This window comes from Trichechus manatus, unplaced genomic scaffold (assembly GCF_000243295.1).
Source record: "Trichechus manatus latirostris isolate Lorelei unplaced genomic scaffold, TriManLat1.0 scaffold00037, whole genome shotgun sequence".
Classification (NCBI taxonomy): Eukaryota; Metazoa; Chordata; class Mammalia; order Sirenia; family Trichechidae; genus Trichechus; species Trichechus manatus.
This window is the reverse complement of record NW_004443973.1, coordinates 18,403,316-18,422,816: the sequence shown is the minus strand read 5'-3', so window position 1 is coordinate 18,422,816 and position 19,501 is coordinate 18,403,316. Positions and strand designations below refer to the sequence as shown.

The 19,501-nt window shown below is 36.8% G+C and overlaps 1 protein-coding gene across 1 annotated transcript in view; it reads right to left on the bottom strand.

Annotated features, from left to right (window-relative positions):
- The window catches only part of LOC101344289 (sodium channel protein type 1 subunit alpha), a 90,975-nt gene that overhangs the window by 46,966 nt on the left and 24,508 nt on the right, over window positions 1–19,501 (bottom strand). The window contains exons 8-16 of the mRNA XM_004375597.3: window positions 19,187–19,328; window positions 18,211–18,417; window positions 15,800–16,084; window positions 14,444–14,824; window positions 13,052–13,184; window positions 11,542–11,780; window positions 9,887–10,060; window positions 8,560–8,916; window positions 6,849–7,331 (exon numbers count right to left, since the gene is read on the bottom strand). Of these exons, the coding sequence (XP_004375654.1) occupies window positions 6,849–7,331; window positions 8,560–8,916; window positions 9,887–10,060; window positions 11,542–11,780; window positions 13,052–13,184; window positions 14,444–14,824; window positions 15,800–16,084; window positions 18,211–18,417; window positions 19,187–19,328 (2,401 nt within the window). The remainder of the gene's footprint in view (window positions 1–6,848; window positions 7,332–8,559; window positions 8,917–9,886; window positions 10,061–11,541; window positions 11,781–13,051; window positions 13,185–14,443; window positions 14,825–15,799; window positions 16,085–18,210; window positions 18,418–19,186; window positions 19,329–19,501) is intronic.

Here is a 19,501-nt window from a genome sequence, read left to right as displayed (position 1 = left end):
AAAAAAAAAAAAAAGAATTATCTATGTGAGATCAAGTTGACAACAGCAACTCAAAAGGTTTGATGGGAAGCCTAGGGGGCAGTGAGTTGAAGATAATGGTGATGGAATAATTTGGAAAAGGATAGTGAGAATAGTAGCGCAACTGGAAGAATGAAATCAATGTCACTGAATTGTACATGTAGGAATTTTTGAAATGGTATATCTCTGGCTATGTATATTTTCACCATAAAAGAAAAAAGGTCCTCCAAGGTCAAGAAGGGAGAGTGCTGACATGTTGTGGGGTTGTTGACCAATGTCATAAAACAATATGTGTACTGACTGTGTAATGAGAAACTATTTGTTCTGTAAACCTTCATCTAAAGTGCAATACAAAAAAATTAAAATGACCTCTATTAAAGAATCTCAGCAAAGCGGCAATATAATATCAAAGAAAAGGATGGGTGCGCTGAGTTAGGATTCCCACACTGCTTCTAGAAAACTCAAGTATTACCTCATTAACTCTGCACATCATTCCTATACGCCAGGTGATTTTTCCTGACCTGTATGTTGGAAGGACAGTCTTTATATTTACTAAATATGAAATTGTTCCTATTAATTTCAATAACTAATGTTGGTGAAGCACTTGCCCAGGTTAGGGGTGAAGTTGGACAAATATGTCTTTAATATACCCTAAATTCTCCTTGAAGTATGTCCAACGTAAACTTTTGTATCAGTGATTAGATGTTAAAAAAAAAAGAAAGAAATATAACATCTCACCATATATTGGGCCAATAGAAGATTACTGTAATGAAGATAAGTCAGAAAGGAAACAAAAAAACTATGCGAAATCGCAAATACAGTCCCAAGCCAGAAACCGAAATTGTTAATCAAATGAATAATCTCCACTGCTAAATTCATTTTGCTGAACGGAGCACAGTCTCTCTGATGTTCTCCTAACATTAATTTTTAATATTAAATGATAAGTTTTATTCACATATTTAACGAATATATAATAATTATGCCTACTAGTTAAGGAAAATGTATAATAAAAGGGTTAAGACTACTGTTGTGTAAGTCAGACAAACTTGCATTTGAAACACAATTACTGGTTTTGTGGACTTCAAGCAAGTAACTTGATCTCTTCAAACTTCAGGTTTCTCTGTTGTAAAATGGGGCTACCAGTGGTCTTACTTCACGTGGCTGTTATAAGGATTGAAGGAGGTAACATATGGAAAAATGCTTGGCATGGCGCTTACTTGGTAAATGGTAACCATTTTAATAACAGTAGTCTGTAGTTTGAAATGGAGCCCGGGTGGCACAGTAGTTAAGAGCTCGGCTGCTAACCAAAAGATCAGCAGTTTGAATCCACCAGCTGCTCCTTGGAAACCCTATAAGGCAGTTCTACTCTGTCCTATACGGTTGCTATGAGTTGAAATCAACTCGACAGCAATTTTTTTTTTTTTTAAATAGTCGGAAATACACGTATTTGCTGATGTTTGACATTTTCACCTACAAAAAGATATTAGTACGTGCCAAACATCATAACTAGTACCTGAAAATAAAATAGTGAATATAACTGACAACATACTTGCCCTCATAAATTCACAATCAGATGGAACATACAGATAAGTAAAAAATTGCAGCACACTATGATAGAGTTGGAAACCCTGGTGGCATAGTGGTTAAGAGCTATTGGCTGCTAACCAAAAGGGAGCCTTGGTGGCACAATGAATGGTTAAACGGTTGGCTGCTACAAAAAGGGTGGCAGTTCAAACCCACCCAGCAGTTCCACAGGAGAAAGACCCTATTATCTACTCCCATAAAGATTACAGCCTACAAAAACCTATAGGAAAGTTCTACTCTGTCACATGGGATCGCTATGAGTCAAAATCAATTTGATGGCACCTAACAACAACATGATAGGGTTAGTGTAGAGTGTCTTGAGAACACAGAGGGACACACCTAACTCAGTATGAAGAACAAGGAAGAGGAAAGTGGCATTTGGGACTAGAAGGATGAATTGAGTGGGTATGAGTCAGGTGAAGTAGAGCGGAGGAAAACAGTATTCCAACTGGAGAGGGTATGGCCTTGTAGGCTGCATTAAATAGTATAGACTTCATCCTCAGAGCAGTGGGGAGCTCCTGAAAGATTAGAAAGAGGAACAAGCTATGACCAGATTGGCCTTTTGGAAAGAGCACTTATCATTGTGTGCAAATTGGACTAATGAGGGCAATAGTAATGTTGGACCCCCATTTGGAAGGTGTAGCAGTGAAATGGAGAGATGATGCGGGTCTGACATTGGGTTGAGTCAGAGGGGATGCAGAGAAGTGGACAAGGATAGGCAGATGTAGCAGCACCTGATAATGGATTAGATGCCAGGGAGAGGGAGCTGGGGTTTGCACCCGGTAGATGGTAGTATTCTTCACAGAGACAGGAAACAGAAACTGAGAAATATATTTCATTATGCTCATTATTATGGATTCATCAGCTACCATCTCATAGAGACAAGGAAATAGGCAGGAGCTGGTAAGGACAAACCCAGTCAGTGCCCAGATGGGACTCTACAAAGCATGCCCTGCAATATGAAAATTCTGTTTTCTTTTCTCCTCCTTCACTCCCCTCCCCATCCCCCGAGGAAAAGCTGCATTCAAAATATTGGTGAAATATTGGATGGGAGGTGGTAGTGGAGATTGGAGATGGATTTAGGAGGTAGAATCTACAGGACTTGGCAGTGAGTTAGATGAGAGGGCTTCCAATTAAGAAAGAGAAGTTGAGAATGAGTTTCAGACTCCTTACAGTTATCTGAAGAGAGACCAGATGGCTAGGAGGAAAGTAGGCTGAATTTTTGGAAGCCAGAGATGACACAACTTTAAGACCTGGCAAATATTTCAGATCATAAACTGGGATAGGGTCACTGAACTTGGTAATAAGAGAACACTGGTGATTTTTGAGAGAGAGATGAAAACCAGGTAAAAGAAATTTCAAGGTATCTGAGTAGTGGAAAATAGGAGACAGTGAGTATAGTTTATCTTTTAAAGAGGATTGGCAATTAATTCAAGGAAATAATTAGGAAAGAAATGGGGAAGAGCTGAGGTCAAAGGAACAATATTTTCAATTTTTATTATTTTATTTCATTTAGGATTAGAAAATCTTGATCATGTATACAAGCTTCTGATAGAAGCTTAGAAGGAAGTTTAGAAAGAAGCAATAAGGTAATGCAGGATAGAGGCAACAATTAATGGATCATTGACCCTGAGGCTGTGAAAGAGGAAGAAGTTTAAGAAAAGCTGGAGGCAAACACATCCATCTCTCAGACCCAATTTCCCCAGATGTATTATCCGATGTTTTACAATGGGGAAAATTGTATATTACTGTGGTGTTCATGAATTTGGATATTTGCAGAAGTCTTGGTATATATCTATTTTGATTCAAGATTAATCAGAGCCTTCTTGTTCTTATTTTTTTTATTTAACATATATTGATTGGGCACTGTGCTGAATTTTGGGTATGCTGTGTGTCTTAGTTATCTAGAGCTGCTCTAACAAAAATATCACAAGTGGAGGGTTTTAACAAATAGAAGTTTATTCTCTCACAGTTTAGGAGGCTAGAAGTCCAAATTTACGGCACCAGCTCTAAGGAAGGCTTTCTCTCTCTGTCGGCTCTGGTCCTTGTCATCAATCTTCCTCTGGTCTAGGAGCTTCTCAGCACAGGGACCCCAGGTCCAAAGGACAAGCTCTGTTCCCGGCTCTTATTTCTTGGTGGTAGGAAGCCCCTCTCCTCTCTGCTCGATTCTCTCTTTTATATCTCAAAAGAGATTGACTCAAGATACAACCTAATCCTGTAGATTGAGTCCAGCCTCATTAACATAACTGCCTCTAATCCTGCCTCATTAACATCATAGAGGTTAGGATTTACAACACAGAGGATAATCACCTGGTAGCGTAGTGGTTAAGTGTTCACCTGCTAACCAAAATGTCGGCAGTTCAAATCCACCAGCTGCTGGTTGGAAACCCTATGCGGCAGGTTCTACTCTGTCCTATAGGGTCATTATAAGTTGGAATCAACTTGACAGCAACGAATTTGGTTTTGGTTAGGATAATCACATCAGATCACAAAATGGTGGACAACCACACAATACTGGGAATCATGGCCTAGCAAAGTTGATACACATTTTGGGGGGACACAATTTAATCCATAGCACTGCGGTGAATGAAACTGACATAATTCCTGCCCTCAAATACATTTTAAAATTGGCATCGCCCATATAAGGGCTTCACTCTAGAGCCTTCTGTTGTAACACAAATTTAGTCTGCTGATATTCAGCATTATGTGCCTAGATTGAAAAACGTCACATGCTCCTTAACCCATACATAGTAAGGATAAAAAGCATTAAATGGCAAAACATCAGTACGGCAGTAAGTAATTTAAAAAAAAAAAAAAAAACAGGTAATATGATTGGGAAAACAAATGGGAAACTAGAAATGATGGCTTATTGCTCATTTATTCATTCATTCCATAAATATTTTGTTATGAGCTTCAGACTTAAGGTAAGACATAGTTACTGTTTTCCCTGGCCTCAAAGACCTCCCAAATTACGATGTAATCATGGAAGTGCTTCCAAATAATGGGAAGACTCTTCCAGGTAGCTCTAAACTCAGAAGACGATGTTCCTTAAACACAACTTCGTGTAACCAGAGTTGGGGAGAATAAGTGCTCTGTAGTTAGAATATTGATTGTAGTATTAGAAAACAACCTGCCTCCCCAGGTCAGTGTGGGGTCCAGAAGTATCAGACTTAAGTGTAGCCCAGTACAGGAGGAAGTGAACTTCTAGGACTGAGAGGGAGGACTCCAAGACACTTCTGGCCAAGCCATTTGTTTACCTACGTCCTCAAGAGGGGAGATTTATAGTTAATGCTAGCTCTGTAGTTGACATCTATAATTAATGAGTAAATAACAGTATCATTTATTTCAAAGACAAGCCAAGAAAGTAAAGGTTCAGATATCATTAAGGAGATTTAGTGTAGTGGTTAAGAGCTTCGACTAGCTGACTGACTGGATTGATTGCAGTCCATGATCAACCACTTGCTATTTGTGTGGCTTTGGCAAGTTAATAAACTTTTCACGTTCAATTTCCTCATCTGTAAGATGAGAATAATAATACCTATGTCAGAGTGTGAAGACTGCAAAGTTGAAACAGTGTTTTGACTATGGTGAGCACTGAACAAATGATAGCTGTTATTAACGTGACTCAAATTACAAGAACCCAAATGACAATTTGACTCAATATTCTGGGGCCTACTCATAGCAAAAACAAGTGCATTTTTCTCCTAAGAACTTTAGTAATGTATTGTTGTTATTCCAAAAGAGATATACACCCACTCCTCACTTATCGACTTTCTCATTATCCAACATTTTGCATTTACAACAATAGTAAAAAATCTACTATTCGACTATTTTGTGCATTATTGATGTCTGGCAGTAATGAATGCTAAGGTGTGTACCAAATACATATAAGTAGGCCACAACATAAAAGGAGAGATACATTATTGTTGTTAGGTGCTGTCAAATCGGTCCCGACTCATAGCGACCCTATATACAACAGAACGAAACACTGCCCAGTCCTGCTCCATACTCACAACTGTTGTTGTTTGAGCCCATTGCTGCAGCCACTGTGTCAATCTTATAAGTAAACCAAACTAAACCAAACCCGTCAATTCCAACTCATAATGACCCTTTAGGACAGAGTAGAACTGCCCCATAGGGTTCCCAAGGAGTGGCTGGTAGATTCAAACTGCTGACCCTTTGGTTAGCAGACTAGCTCTTAACCACTGAGCCACCAGTAGCTATCATAAAATAGTACAGTATTTTGTAAGATGTATGAGCCCAGGGTAAGCAATCTGTTCTGCCTGTAGTAGGGAAGGCTTCATGATCACTACCTTCCAAATACTGAAACAGTTTCTCAACCTTAAGAATTCCTGGACTTTGGGAATTACACCCATGGACCTAGTGAGTTCACTCTAATTAGATAAACCATGCATTAAAGTTCAGCACAGCAAAAAAAATGCTTCATGTACCAATATTTATCCCTATGCAATGGGCTCTGACATAATCAAACAGAATATATTTTATTAAAATAATATAAATATATTTATAGGTCAATAAATGGGTTTCTCAACTCCTACTGTGTCACAATTCACAACCTGAGAAACATTGCATTAAATTATCTCCAAAGTTTCTACCAACCTAACATTTAAAGTTTCAGTTAAGGCAATGTTCCAAGATATAAAATGTCACAGAGCATGAAGTAGGTCAATGTAATTTTAACAGGAGGAGCTACACAGAATATTTCCTGTTAGATGAGCTAAAGAGAGTACTGTCTGAACCGAGAACATCTTACATCTTTTTTGTTGTTGCTGTTGTTAAATTCTCTTCCATGTAAGAGAGCCAGTGCAGTGGAGGATACACAGGACTTGTAGATAAAGGCTCTAAATTCAAGTCTTAGCTCTTCTTCTTAATAGTTATGTGACCTTAAGTTACCTAAGCTAGTTTTCTTATCTGAAAAATTAGGCACATTCCTTTCCAGGTTGTTATAAGGATTAAATAAGGTAACGTTTTTTCACTCACTTATTCATTCATATATTATTTATTAAAATGCATTTCTAAGGATGACAAAACTCACATATATACCATATTATTCTCCAATTTATCAATTATCTCCTTGGGTTTAAATGTTTGGATCTTCAGTGAAATAGAATTCTATGTGATGGTAATAAAATTCTATACTGAAAATATAAAATCAGAAGTACAGGTAATATTATACACGCTTGTATATAAAAAATTTATACCTACCCACATCTATAGAATCCTACCTCTTTGCTTTCTTCCAGATCTGACTCACTGCTGAAGTCCTCCGTGTTTAAATTTTCAAAGTCAGACTCTCCAACAGCAATTGGTACAGTCACAGTAAGACTGGGATTGTTTATGAACGACATGTAATCACTTTCATCGATAATGTATTTTTCAACACTGCTGCCAGTTCCTATGCCACTTGTGGTTCCATTTACATCTTTAAGATAGTCAAGGTCTTTCCCAATTTCTGTTGTATGATTGGACATACACCTCTCTTTCTTGTTGTTTAGATCATCAAGTGGTTTAATCTCATCTAAAATCTTTTGTTTCCTAACAAAGGACTGTTGAATAAATTCATATATTTTTCTTTTCACATAAGCTATCCCTTTGTGCATTCTATCCACAGCAATCTGGAGATTGTTCATTTCATTATCATCATCAGTGGCAGCAAGGTTGTCTGCACTGAATGAGCTCAGAAGCAAGGCCAGAAAGAGGTTCAGGACCTTTAAAAACAATATAAACATGATTATAATTTCACCTCAATATAAAGAACAGCTTGAGGTCACTTATTCCTCTAAATGAGGAGGAAACTATAAGTTTTAACAAGTAGATGAGAAGGAAGCCTCATAACAAAGTGATTAGGAGTTGGGCGATCTGAATTTGTGATCTTGCTCAATGGCTACATTCTTGGGCAAAGACGTGATTTCTGTTGGTCTCAAGTTCTTCCATTTGTAAAATGAATAAGTTGAATGAGCTGGTCTAAGATTTCACTAAGTTTCAGATTGTATGATTATAAGAAAATAGATCTATACATGTACTGTACAAAGTTCTAAAGTTAAAAAAATCATTAGTGTTTGTAACTATGCATTTAAATACCTTCTATAGTTTCTTTTTCGTTAAACAGAGATATTAAATTGAATATTTATTAAAAAATAATCAGTATGACTCAGTATGAGGATTAACGGTTTAACATAGACATTGCCACTTGTTTTCTTAATCTATTGTATTTCTTATACCCCACTGCTAAGTAATTAGGAGAATTATTTTTAAAAATCCCTAATATTTCCATGAGACTAGCACATTAATGTATACACTCTGTGGAATATATTATATATTCTTACACTATAAACAGTAATGTTCCAGATTTAAGAGAGAGATGATTGATCAGTTACTCCATTAGGGTAATTGTAGGCATCATTAGCCATCTGTTGTTTTGATTTAGAGCCACTAGAGAATTGATGAACCCAGGTTGGCTAATGCATCCGCCACATGACATGGAGTGACTGAATGCTATATGTCTAGAAGTGGCAAGGAAATGGCAAAATCATTATGAACACTTAAAGGTACCACTTCTTAGTCTTATTGGCAAGTAAGGTCGGACTTTCTCTAAATTTTTATTTTCAGAATTCTCCGTCTCTTGGCTCTGAATTCATAAAATTCCCAGCATATCCTTCTATGGATATGCTATTGGAGATACTCTGTTGGCGTATCAATAGGATATTTTACTGGAGATCACTTAATAAATGTGATGTAATGATTGCTGCAATGCAGTTGAGTATAAAAACTGGAAGGTTACTGCTATAGTGCTATGCTGTCTAAGTGAGACTATAGGTATATCCAAGGTAAGAGACTTTGTAAATGAATAATCATGATTTATTTTTGACAAAATGGTCACCATTCTATCATGCTTTTAATCTATTCCTGAAATACGTATCTTAAGTGGGTACATACCACCAGGTTACCAATGACCATGACCATCATGAAGACAGTAAGGCACATGGCTTGGCCAGCGACCTCCATACAGTCCCACATGGTCTCTATCCACTCTCCACACAGCACCCGGAACACAATCAGGAAGGAGTGGAAGAAGTCATTCATGTGCCAGCGAGGGAGTTCACAGTTGCTGGAGATCTTGCAGACACAATCTTTGTAGCTCTTACCAAAGAGCTGCATGCCAACCACGGCAAAAATGAAGACGATAATGGCCAACACCAGGGTTAGATTTCCCAAAGCCCCCACTGAATTGCCAATGATCTTTATTAGCATATTTAATGTTGGCCAAGATTTTGCCAGTTTGAATACTCGAAGCTGGAAAATAAAGAATTAATATAAATTATTATGATTTTTAAAAGCCTTACATATATTGAGGTTCACCAAATGATGATTAAAATTAAACCTTTAACAACATCTACCTTGCCCTTTCACCCTCTTGGACTCATGACTACTTTTTTGTATCCCCTAGGAAGATTCTGGTTCTTGCACATTTTACCCATGTAGACCATTTTCACTGGAAGTGAATTTTTGACGATACTCTGGGATTCTTGTTTTTTGAAGGTGGTTCTAAGGCATACCAGGCCTGACACTATAGTATTAACATCTGAATCACAATGATCTCTGCTGAAAGATGTCCATTTATCAATAGCAGGCCAAATAAGATCATATTGAGTCTGATACAACGGGAGAAAGATCCTTAATATTCGTTAATGTTTTTGGAGGGCACTGATACAGCTAGATGCTTCTGCATTGACAAACCCAGAATATTTCCCGTGACTCTAGAATTCCTTCCCAATTTGCAAGGACATATATATGAATTCCTGGGCATGTTTAGTAATCGTGAAGAATTCCTCTCTTTTGATCTTGGGGAGGTGCATTTTTTTCCAGAGGTAGAATTAGGAAAACTTTCTGAATGGACATCTCATATTAAATTGTCATTCACCGTTAAAAAAGGCAGTGAATATTTTTAAGTAACTATTAAAAGGTGATGATTTTTCATTAAAAATATTTACTTACATCTGGAAATATTAAATGCAATAGTCTCTAGAAATAATAATTAGTCAAAATAGCAACTAAGTAATATATTAATCTATGTGATTATGCTCTTTTCAATAAAGGTTTTTCTAATTAAGTAGGAATAATTTCTTTAGTTAGGTAGTTTTTGACAATGCCAATTTTACACAAAAAGTTAAGATGTTAATAGTTCTGTGGTAAAATCTATGACAGTACTATGCAAGAACTCTCATTATTGGAAAAGTTTCTGTTGTTTTGTTTTGTCTTTTACCAATCTGAATGAACGGAGAACTGATAATCCTTCCACATCGGCAAGGCCAAGTTCTACCAGGCTGAGCGTCACAATGAAACCATCAAAGATATTCCAGCCTTCTTGGAAATAATAGTAAGGATCCATGGCAATAATTTTCAGAAACATTTCTGCTGTAAAGATTCCAGTGAAGACCTAAAATCAAAACAAAATTACTCCAACTCTCTCAGCTAATGATAAACTACAACAACATAATATTTGTTCTTAGAACAAACTGTTTATGCCGCCTTCCCTCATGGGGAGTCTATTACTAACTTCCATTTGTATAGTAATTCATAGTTGAAGAAAGGCTCTCATGTACATTATCTCATTTTATCCTCACGAAAGTTCTATTCAGTGGACAATTCAAGTATTATAACTATTACCTGAGACATGAGAAATGAAGATTTTCAGATGGATGAAATGACTTGCCCAAAATCATACAACTCGAAAATTGCGAGACTAGGATTTGAATGCAAACCTCCTATTTTTCACTAGTGTTCCTTCATTACATCGAACTCTACATACTTCATACTGCCCAGTTACTGACAAAATTTTGCCCATGAACCGTTTTATTTATCTATAATCATATTCCCATGTAGTTATCTTTATAAATGATTATCTATTCTTACAATATGTGCATAATTAGTTTTTATTTGCCATGCACATGAAAAAAAATTACCTCCATAGTTTAAACAGAAGCACTTTAAAATCACTGAGAAATGTTATACTTGTTTTTTTGCCTTTTACCCTAAAAACACCCTAAACTTCAAAACAAATTTTATGGAAAATGCATGTATTACTGTATGCATTTCAACAAATAAAAACTAATACTCCTAAACTGAGTCAACTGACAAACATTTTAATAGTTTATATTTTTGAAGTATAAAAATGGAAGAATTAAGTGGAAACCATCATCAAAAATGGTCTTGCTAATCATATAATGGAGCCCTGGTGGCGTAGTGGTTAAGAAGTCAGTGGCTAACCAATAAGTCGGCAGTTTGAATCTACCAGCTGCTCCTTGGAAACCCTAGGGGTAGTTCTACTCTGTCCTATAAGGTTGCTATGAGTTGGAATTGACTTGAAGGTAACAGATTGATTGATTAACTCATACAATACACAAAATGCACTGAAGGTTTTCAGTATTTCATGGTTTTGATACAGGTGGATGGATAAAACAATACATGTTCTACGTAGTTCCTGGAAACGGAAAAGCTGAAGACATTTTTGAGCGGTTAAATTATTGCCTACAGTGATGATGACTAAATAGGATAAAATAATCCACAATTTTATGTTAACCTTCTACTGCTGGAGAGACTGTGATAACATCATTAAAAAAATATGTACTTAAGCTATGAACTGTTTCTGTATCTTGTAAAATTTGTAAATATCGCTATGGACTTTGCAGGTAGTACAGTAGGCCTATGCCTATTATTCTCTTTCTCAGTTTTTGCTTTGGCTTTCAGGGTTGTTATTTTTGGCAAAAGGTAGGTTCAAACCAGCTAGATAACATTCTCATCTCTTGTGGGGCAGGAGGTAGGAAGGGTGGTTAAAGACCGCTACAAGCTATTAAATATAAACAATTTCTCAAACAGAAAATTTGAAGACTGAACACATTTACCTTCCAATATGCTTACCAAGTTTCCTACTGTAAGCACATTATTGAAATGTTCCGTCATTGGATAGTGTTCCATGGCCATGAAAAGAGTATTTAAGACAATACAGATGGTGATGGCCAGGTCAACAAATGGGTCCATCACAACCAGGTTGACAATATGTTTCACTTTTAACCAATATGGCGAACAGTCCCAGATTAAGAATATGTTGGAAAATTTATACCAACAGGGAGGGCATTTCTGCCTGGATTCTTCAAGTTCTAGATTAAAAAAAGAACAACCACCCAAAAATATATTTTATGTAAACCTATATTTATTTATTTCAAATCTACTAGATTTCTTTTCAGAAATCAACACATTTTCATTTGCTACGAAGACTCAATCTTCTTTTGTACTGGATAAAAAAAAATTACAGATTTTACTCTTCATATTCCCAAAGTTATTTAAATACACATAAAGTAGAGGTAGCAAAGAATAGTTTTTTTTCTCTCATGCACTAACATTGTGGTACAGTACTTGACATCAAGTTAAGTGAATGCTCTTTTAAATGAAGTGCCAATAGGAACATGGTTTGGGGTAATGGAGATACTGTGTGCAGCCCTATGTTAATGTCTGGCTATGTTGTCATACTCAGGTTATAAGTGATGGGAGTAGGGATCGCTAAGAACCAATAATTTTCTTTTTAACTCACTTTTATTTTGTGAAGATGACCTACTCTCCTCATCTCTTGAAATCTTGAGGACATTTTTTTTCTTTTACTTAAAAAAATTTTATTGTGGCAAAATATATATAACAAAAAATTTTTCATTTTAACATTTTTTAAGTATGCAGTTCAGTGACTTTAAATTCATTGTGTTGGGTAACCATCACCACTATAGATTTCCAAAAGATTTGCATCACCCAAAACTTAGTACCCTTCAAGCAATAACTCTCCATTCTCTCTACCCCCAGGCCCGGGTAACCACTAATAAGTTTCGTCTGTGCATTTTCTTATTCTAGCTATTATATGAATAATATGGAATGGTAATAAGTAACTGAGATCATACAATATTTATCTTTTTGTGTATGACTGATTTCACTTAGCATAATGTTTTCAAAGTTTATCCATGTTATAGCATGTATGAGAACTTAATTTCTCTTTACGGCTGAATAATATTCCAGTGTATGTATAGTATTTTTTATGTGGAAAGAAGGGCCAGTGTTGCTGCTGAAGATCTAAGCTAAGTGGGACAGAACAGAGGGTCAACCATGACTAATGGGATTAGAAACCCGTCACAGAAATGCTTTATCTTGAATTTTTAAAAAGTTACCACACACACACATTAGGAAAGCAGTCTCAATATCATAGAGTTTAAATAAATATCTTGAACTTTGTCTACATTATGTGAGTAGATAGAAGCAGTATCTCTTAAGTAAGACCTATTGTCTTCTCATAAGAGTATACTGTTTTCAACTTAAAAATATTTGTTTCAAATGAGACAACAGAAGTTTAGTGAAAATAACAGAAATAGCAGTGAGATTTGTGACACACCTTCTACTGTATTTGTTAAAATGCTGGCTATACTCATTGCCCTCTGCCTTTGGGAAGGGTCTTCTAGAAAGTCCATGGACACATGGAAAGAACTTGACCTTCTCTTTCTCATTTCAGTTTCAGTGGTTGTTCCCTGTTTAAGAAAAAAAAAAAAAAGCTAATCCTTTAAATAATTATCTTGAGCAAGATGATAAACCAACAACCAAAAGGTGACACAGTGAATGTCATGAAACACACGCATCATGCACTTTCATATTTAGTTGGTGATGGCAGATATTGCTGACTTATTGTATCATTAACCTGGAATGTCCAAACTGTCAACCACTTAGTCATACGGCAAGAAGATTTTTTTTTAACCCTTCTAGTTCATAAATTTATGAGACATGATACAGTTTTGATATAGTTGACAAATCTCTTGAGAGTCATATTTGTAGTTACCCTTATTTTTGCACTAGTAGTAAAAAACTAATAACTTGACAAGTCACATAAATGATCAAGGCACTTGGTATTGAGAAGGTAGCCCATTATTTTTAAACAAATACAAATAGTTACAACACAGTTGGCTACCATCTCATTTTTTGGACACAAGACATGGACAGTCATTGACAACACAAACCGTATGTTAAAAAAATGCACGCCTGCTGCGTGGACAACAGTTTCATCCAGGGTACCAAAGCAATGAGTCATCTGATTCTGACTTAGTCATGCCTCAACATGCTGATATAATTCCAAGTGAGTGAACAGTCTAAAAAGAGGCCACATCCGTTTAGAAATTCCTCATCTGTGGTACATTCACAAATACATAACATACCTTTGTGTACACAGACAATTATTATAACTGTCTGAATGAATAATTTGTGTCTCTTCATTTAGATTACGTCTGAGAAGACCTACATCAGCATTTTTTTAGTAAGACAAATATGAAAACTAGAAATTTTAAGGGACTAATGAAGCTATCTATTTACGCACAGTATTCTCAAAAATCTTCTAAACTAGAGTTATATTGAAGAATTGGTTGGAAAGATTTATTATACACCCTTCACACTTGAGTATAGGAATCATTGATTTATTTTTGTACAGGGCCTTAGAGGACATTCTGCTATCTAAATTCAGCATGGGTATACAGCAAATCCTCCAACTGGAGGCAATAACTTATTATTGTGTCTAATTTATCCTTAGCAGGTTTATAAGTAAATGCATTCGGGTTTAATGCAGGAGAGAGTTGAGGTTTTAAGTTTTAGTTGGTTAGTCTAGTAAAGATGTTACAAGATGCAGGTACATTCACAGCTTGACCAACCAGGAATCATTCTCAAGGGGTACCATTCTGTAGAAACACTGGCTGGTGCAGCAATAACGGGCCAGCCATGCCTAAACTATTTAAAACTTCCTTACATTGTCATCAGTAGCTGGCTTATCTATTATCACCTCTGGCAGAAGCTGTCCAACAGGCGATGTAGGAACCGAAGGTCCACCAACCAAGGAAACCACACCATTGCAATCCACAGTGCTGTGCATCTTCCCATTCGCTGGAAACACCGCCAGCATCCGAGACGACCTACTAGTCTGACTTAGGTTACTGTTACGTCGCTCTCCATGTCGCCGCGGCACAAACAGGGAATCTCTCCGGCTCTCATTATCCTCGAATGTGCTGTGCTCATCATCAGCAAAGTCATTCTCAGATCCCACGTCTTTTGCTCGCCCTCTAAAGCTGAAAAGGCTTGTTCTACTATTTCGCCTTGGAGAAAATATAGAGCCACGGATGCTCAACAAAGACTAAAAGTTTGAAACAACAACAACAAAAAAGGGAGAATCATATTAAAAGGACAATTTGGATTGTGCTTTCATTTTGCAAGAGTAAGTGAAGGAGATTTCAGCATTCATAACAAAATGTGACTCATTCTTTTCAATTAACATTCCCATTTTATATGCATTCAAATTAAAATACATTAGTTTTATAGGAGGGGGCTTCTAGACCTTGGGATTAAAGAATGGGGAGATAGAGCATGACCAAAAGATATTTCAAAAACAAACAAACATGACCCACCATTTCTCAAGTTCAAAAGAAAACATTCTTAGTACATTGCTATGCGTATTGTAAACATTCAGTCAACACTGGTAGCGTGACCTTAACAAGGCCACATTTGCTGCTCTTTCCTTTCAAGGAATTCCAATACTTTATAAATTCTTGTAGTCCATCTTTGTAAAATCCCTTTAAATTAACTATTATTCCTGTTTCGCCTATAAGGCACAGTGATGTTGGAATTAGAAGTTCAGTTCTGAAATTTAGAGTGATATGCTTTTCAATAAACTGTACCATAACTAATATTTTTAGGAGGCTATATGATGGTTTATAAAGAAGCGAATAAAAAACATAAAATAGTAAGATAACCAAAGGGACATTTCTTATAAGCTAGCCCAAAATCCACATTTTTTTTCTTTTTCACTAAGAAGCCTGCAAACCAGAAAGATGAAAAGTAGTTAGTTACAGACAGTAAGAGCAGACAGTACCGGGATCAGAATATAGCTCTCCTGACTTTCAACCCAGTGTTGTTTCAACTATACCAAGCTGTAGACTTACATATATATGGAGTAGAATTTTCTCGTAACTATGTGAAGAGAGGGCAGATTTAAATTCAGGTAAAGTAACAGTCACTCAGCTCATGAAAATTCAAAAGTCCATTTTAACTCTCCCCTCCCTTCAGTGGTCTAGTTTTCATTCATGCATCATTTAACTCAGCAAGGCCATACCTGGTGTGGGGAGGAGTACCTCTTTTCGTATGTCAATCGATTCCCTTCGATGGAGAAGCGAAACCCTTTCCTCCTGATGCTGTCTTCAGATTCAGATTTATGGAATTCATCCTCATCTTTCTCTTCCCCACCAGATTGCTCTTTCTGTTTTCTTTTCTTCCTCTGATTTCTTCTTTCCTTAGCACTCTTAGAACTCAACTTAGAGGTTTCGGATGAGCTGTCTGAGAGGCCGCCTGCTGCACTGGGTTCTCTGGAATGCTCCGAGGCAGTTGCAGCTGCTGCCTGCTACATTGTGGAGAAATGGTTTCAACATGGCACTAGAGAAGACTTTATAATTCTTTAAAATGGCTCAAGGAGGCCCGGAGTGGTTCAAATGGTAAACGCACTAGGCTGCTAACTAAAAGTTGTAAGCTCAAACCCACCCAGAGGCCCCATGAAAGAAAGGTCTGGCTCTCTACTTTCGAAGAATTATCCACTGAAAATGTGCCCTACAGAGCACATTTCTACTCTGGCACACATGGGAGTCGCCATGAGTTGGAGTCGACTAAAAGACAACTGGTTAAAAATAGCTCAAGTATTTGCATGGTATTTAAAAAATACATTTGTCTGACTGAAGCTGATTTCACTTAGAAGCAGCTCTGAAAGTGAAGGGTGATTTTTTTATTTCCACCTAATGAAAGCTTTCAGAGATAATTCAGTTTTCTCTGTTAACATTTATTACTGTCTGTATTACGCTTCACAGACCACATATTGACAAGGATCAATCAGGCATCAACAAGGACATAAATTCATATTACTTTTTGAGATTTGATTTACTCTAAAAATTGGCATTTAATTATCATTGCCTTCTTTGCTCTGAAAAAGAAACTGGAGCATGGAAGAAAATCAGATGAGTTGCTTGAGGTCATATGCAAAGGCATGAGGAATGCGATACAGATCTGAGATTCCCTCTCTAATTATTGAAATTAAGTTGTCCAATACCTTCAAAATGTTATCAATCAAATTTATGAAAGATGATAAAATTCCTTCCTCACTCCTCTATGATACTCTATCCAGAAGAATGCAACATGGAGGGTCAAAGGTTTCCTGCTAACCACGATAGGACTTTCATCAGTTCTCCAAAAATTGTCACCATTGTCTTCAACTCACTACTGGTTCTTGCTGGCCATGAGGGCATGGTATAAGGATCACTTTTTCATCACAGCTTGTATTGGTACAAGTTGACACTTTTTGTGTTATTTTTCCTATAGTAGTCTCAATACAAGGAGCCCTGGTGGTACAATGGTTAAGTGCTTGGCTGATAACTGCAAGGTTGGCAGTTCAAATGCATCGGTGGCTGGCTCCAAGGGAGAAAAGACCTGGCAATCTAATCCCGTAAAGATTAAGCCTAGGAACCCCTATGGGGCAGTTCTACTCTGTCCTATAGGGTCGCTATGAGTCAGAATCTACTCCAAGGCACACAACAACAACAACTCCCAATACAGGGACTCTTGCAAATAAATTAATATTCTCAAAGCAACTTTCTTCTTTAGCAAAGACAGTAAGTTTGTTCATATGCTAAATAGAAAGAGCAAAGAAGAAGTGAGTGATAGGAGAGGTTTTACAATTTATGCTACTATGAGTACTGACACCTCACTTTAAGAACAACTAATCCTTCTCAGATTGCTTGATTTCTGTAAGATTGGTGACTTTCACATGCCTACTGTATATACTGCTGTTATCAGAGAACGTTATTTGATAGCCTCCTTATTTATGTAATAAAGGCAATTAGACAACTACATTAAAAGTCAACATATTTTTGTTTGAAGAAAAGAAGAGACTATCTTCTAAGAACTGGGTGGACGGCGTTTTATGTAATAACCAATAATTTTTTTCTAAGAAAAGATGATCTTTTAAGATTTTTTCCAATTGCCAGTATATTCATTCATTAAAAGTTTCCCACTTGAGAAAACCCAAATATTACATTTTCCCTTTTATTCTGAGAATCTTAAGATAATGAAAATAGCATGAGACCGTTCTATTATGGTCAATATTATACACATCTTGAATAATTAAACTAAAAGATCTATGTTGTTGTTGTTGGGTGACATCTAGTCTTTTCCAACTCATAGCAACCCCATGTGGTAGAGTGGAAATGCCCCACAGGGTTTTCTTGGCTGTAATCTTTACAGAAGCAGATCACCAGGTCTTTCTCCCATGGAGCCGCTGGGTGGGTCTGAACCATCAGCCTTTTCGTTAGCAGCCGAGTACTTTATCAAAATGTAGAAATTCTAATTCGACTAATTTATCTCAGGTATTTTTAAACAATTATCTGTCTCTCACTTTCTCTTTAGAATTTTTGTAATAAACCAAAAGAAAAAAATAAAATGGATCATGCAGTGAAGGGGGCACATTTGCTTCAGTACATTTACCTGAGCTGCTTCTTGTTGCTTTTTAAGCTGCTCAAGCATCTGCTGAAATTCGGCCTCTTTCTGCTCTGCCTCTTCCAAGGTGGCCTGATTCTGTTCCTCATAGGCCATGGCGACCACAGCCAGAATCAAATTTATTAAGTAGAATGAGCCCAAGAAAATGACCAACACAAAAAATATCATGTATGTTTTCCCAGCAGCACGTAATGTCTGGAAACAAGAATATCAGAATTAATTTTTCAATATTATTTCACTAACCTGTGGCTTCAACTTTCAGATTACTTGTGCGTCTTACAGGACTCTAATAAGATAATAATTATGTTGGTCACAGCCCTTCCTACCTCTTGAGCTGTCTTAACCTGATCCTCTGCCTTCTCCCCTAACTCATGCGTTCAAACTCTCATCTCTAGAATGGCATTCTTTCATTCACCAAGAATAAAGTGGAATCGATAAAACACAATGGAGATCCCCATTAAAGAGCTGAGCCTTCTTCATCTTTCATCATCTCCCACTTGAGTGATAGTGCTTGAAAGTATGGGTGAGACTGAAGGGAGGATGTATCTGTGAAGGATGGGAAAGGGGAAATGGGAGAGAATTTCTATCCCTGGCATCACTATGCTAAGCATGTGTTCCAATTAATAAAAGACGAACTCAAATCTCCTGATTTCAAGCCCTGGAGGCATAGTGGTTAAATGCTTGGCTGCTAAGTGAAAGATCAGTCGGTCTGCTCTGTGGGAGAAAGACAAAGCAGTCTGCTTTCATAAAGATTTATCGCCTTAAAAACTCTATGGAGCAATTCTACTCTGTCCTACAGGGTCCCTGTGAGTCAGAATCGACTCAACGGCAACAGGTTTGGTTCTTGTTCTTTTTTTTTTTTTTTTCTTTCCACTATATTATGCTGTGGTTTGGATTTTGTAACTAAACTGGTTTTCTTGCACACTTCTACTTAAATGCAGTATGTGTCTATTCGGGTTCTCACCAGTTGGTAAAGATTTTCCCAGAAGTCTTGAGTCATCAGTCGGAACAGGGCCAAAAAAGCCCAACTGAAAGTATCAAAGCTTGTGTAGCCATAATTGGGATTTCTACCAGCTTTCACACACATGTATCCTTCTGGACATTGGCTGTAAACAGGATAAAAGGAAGTATTACAAGGTGTTCGGATGTCTTTTTATTTTGGTGGCATGCTATACTTTTAACATTTTCCCAAGAAGAATTGCTATTTCAAAGACTAATAACACATTTCTCAACTTTTGACTTAATATAATTTTAGTAGCTACTAGCCAATTTTACTATC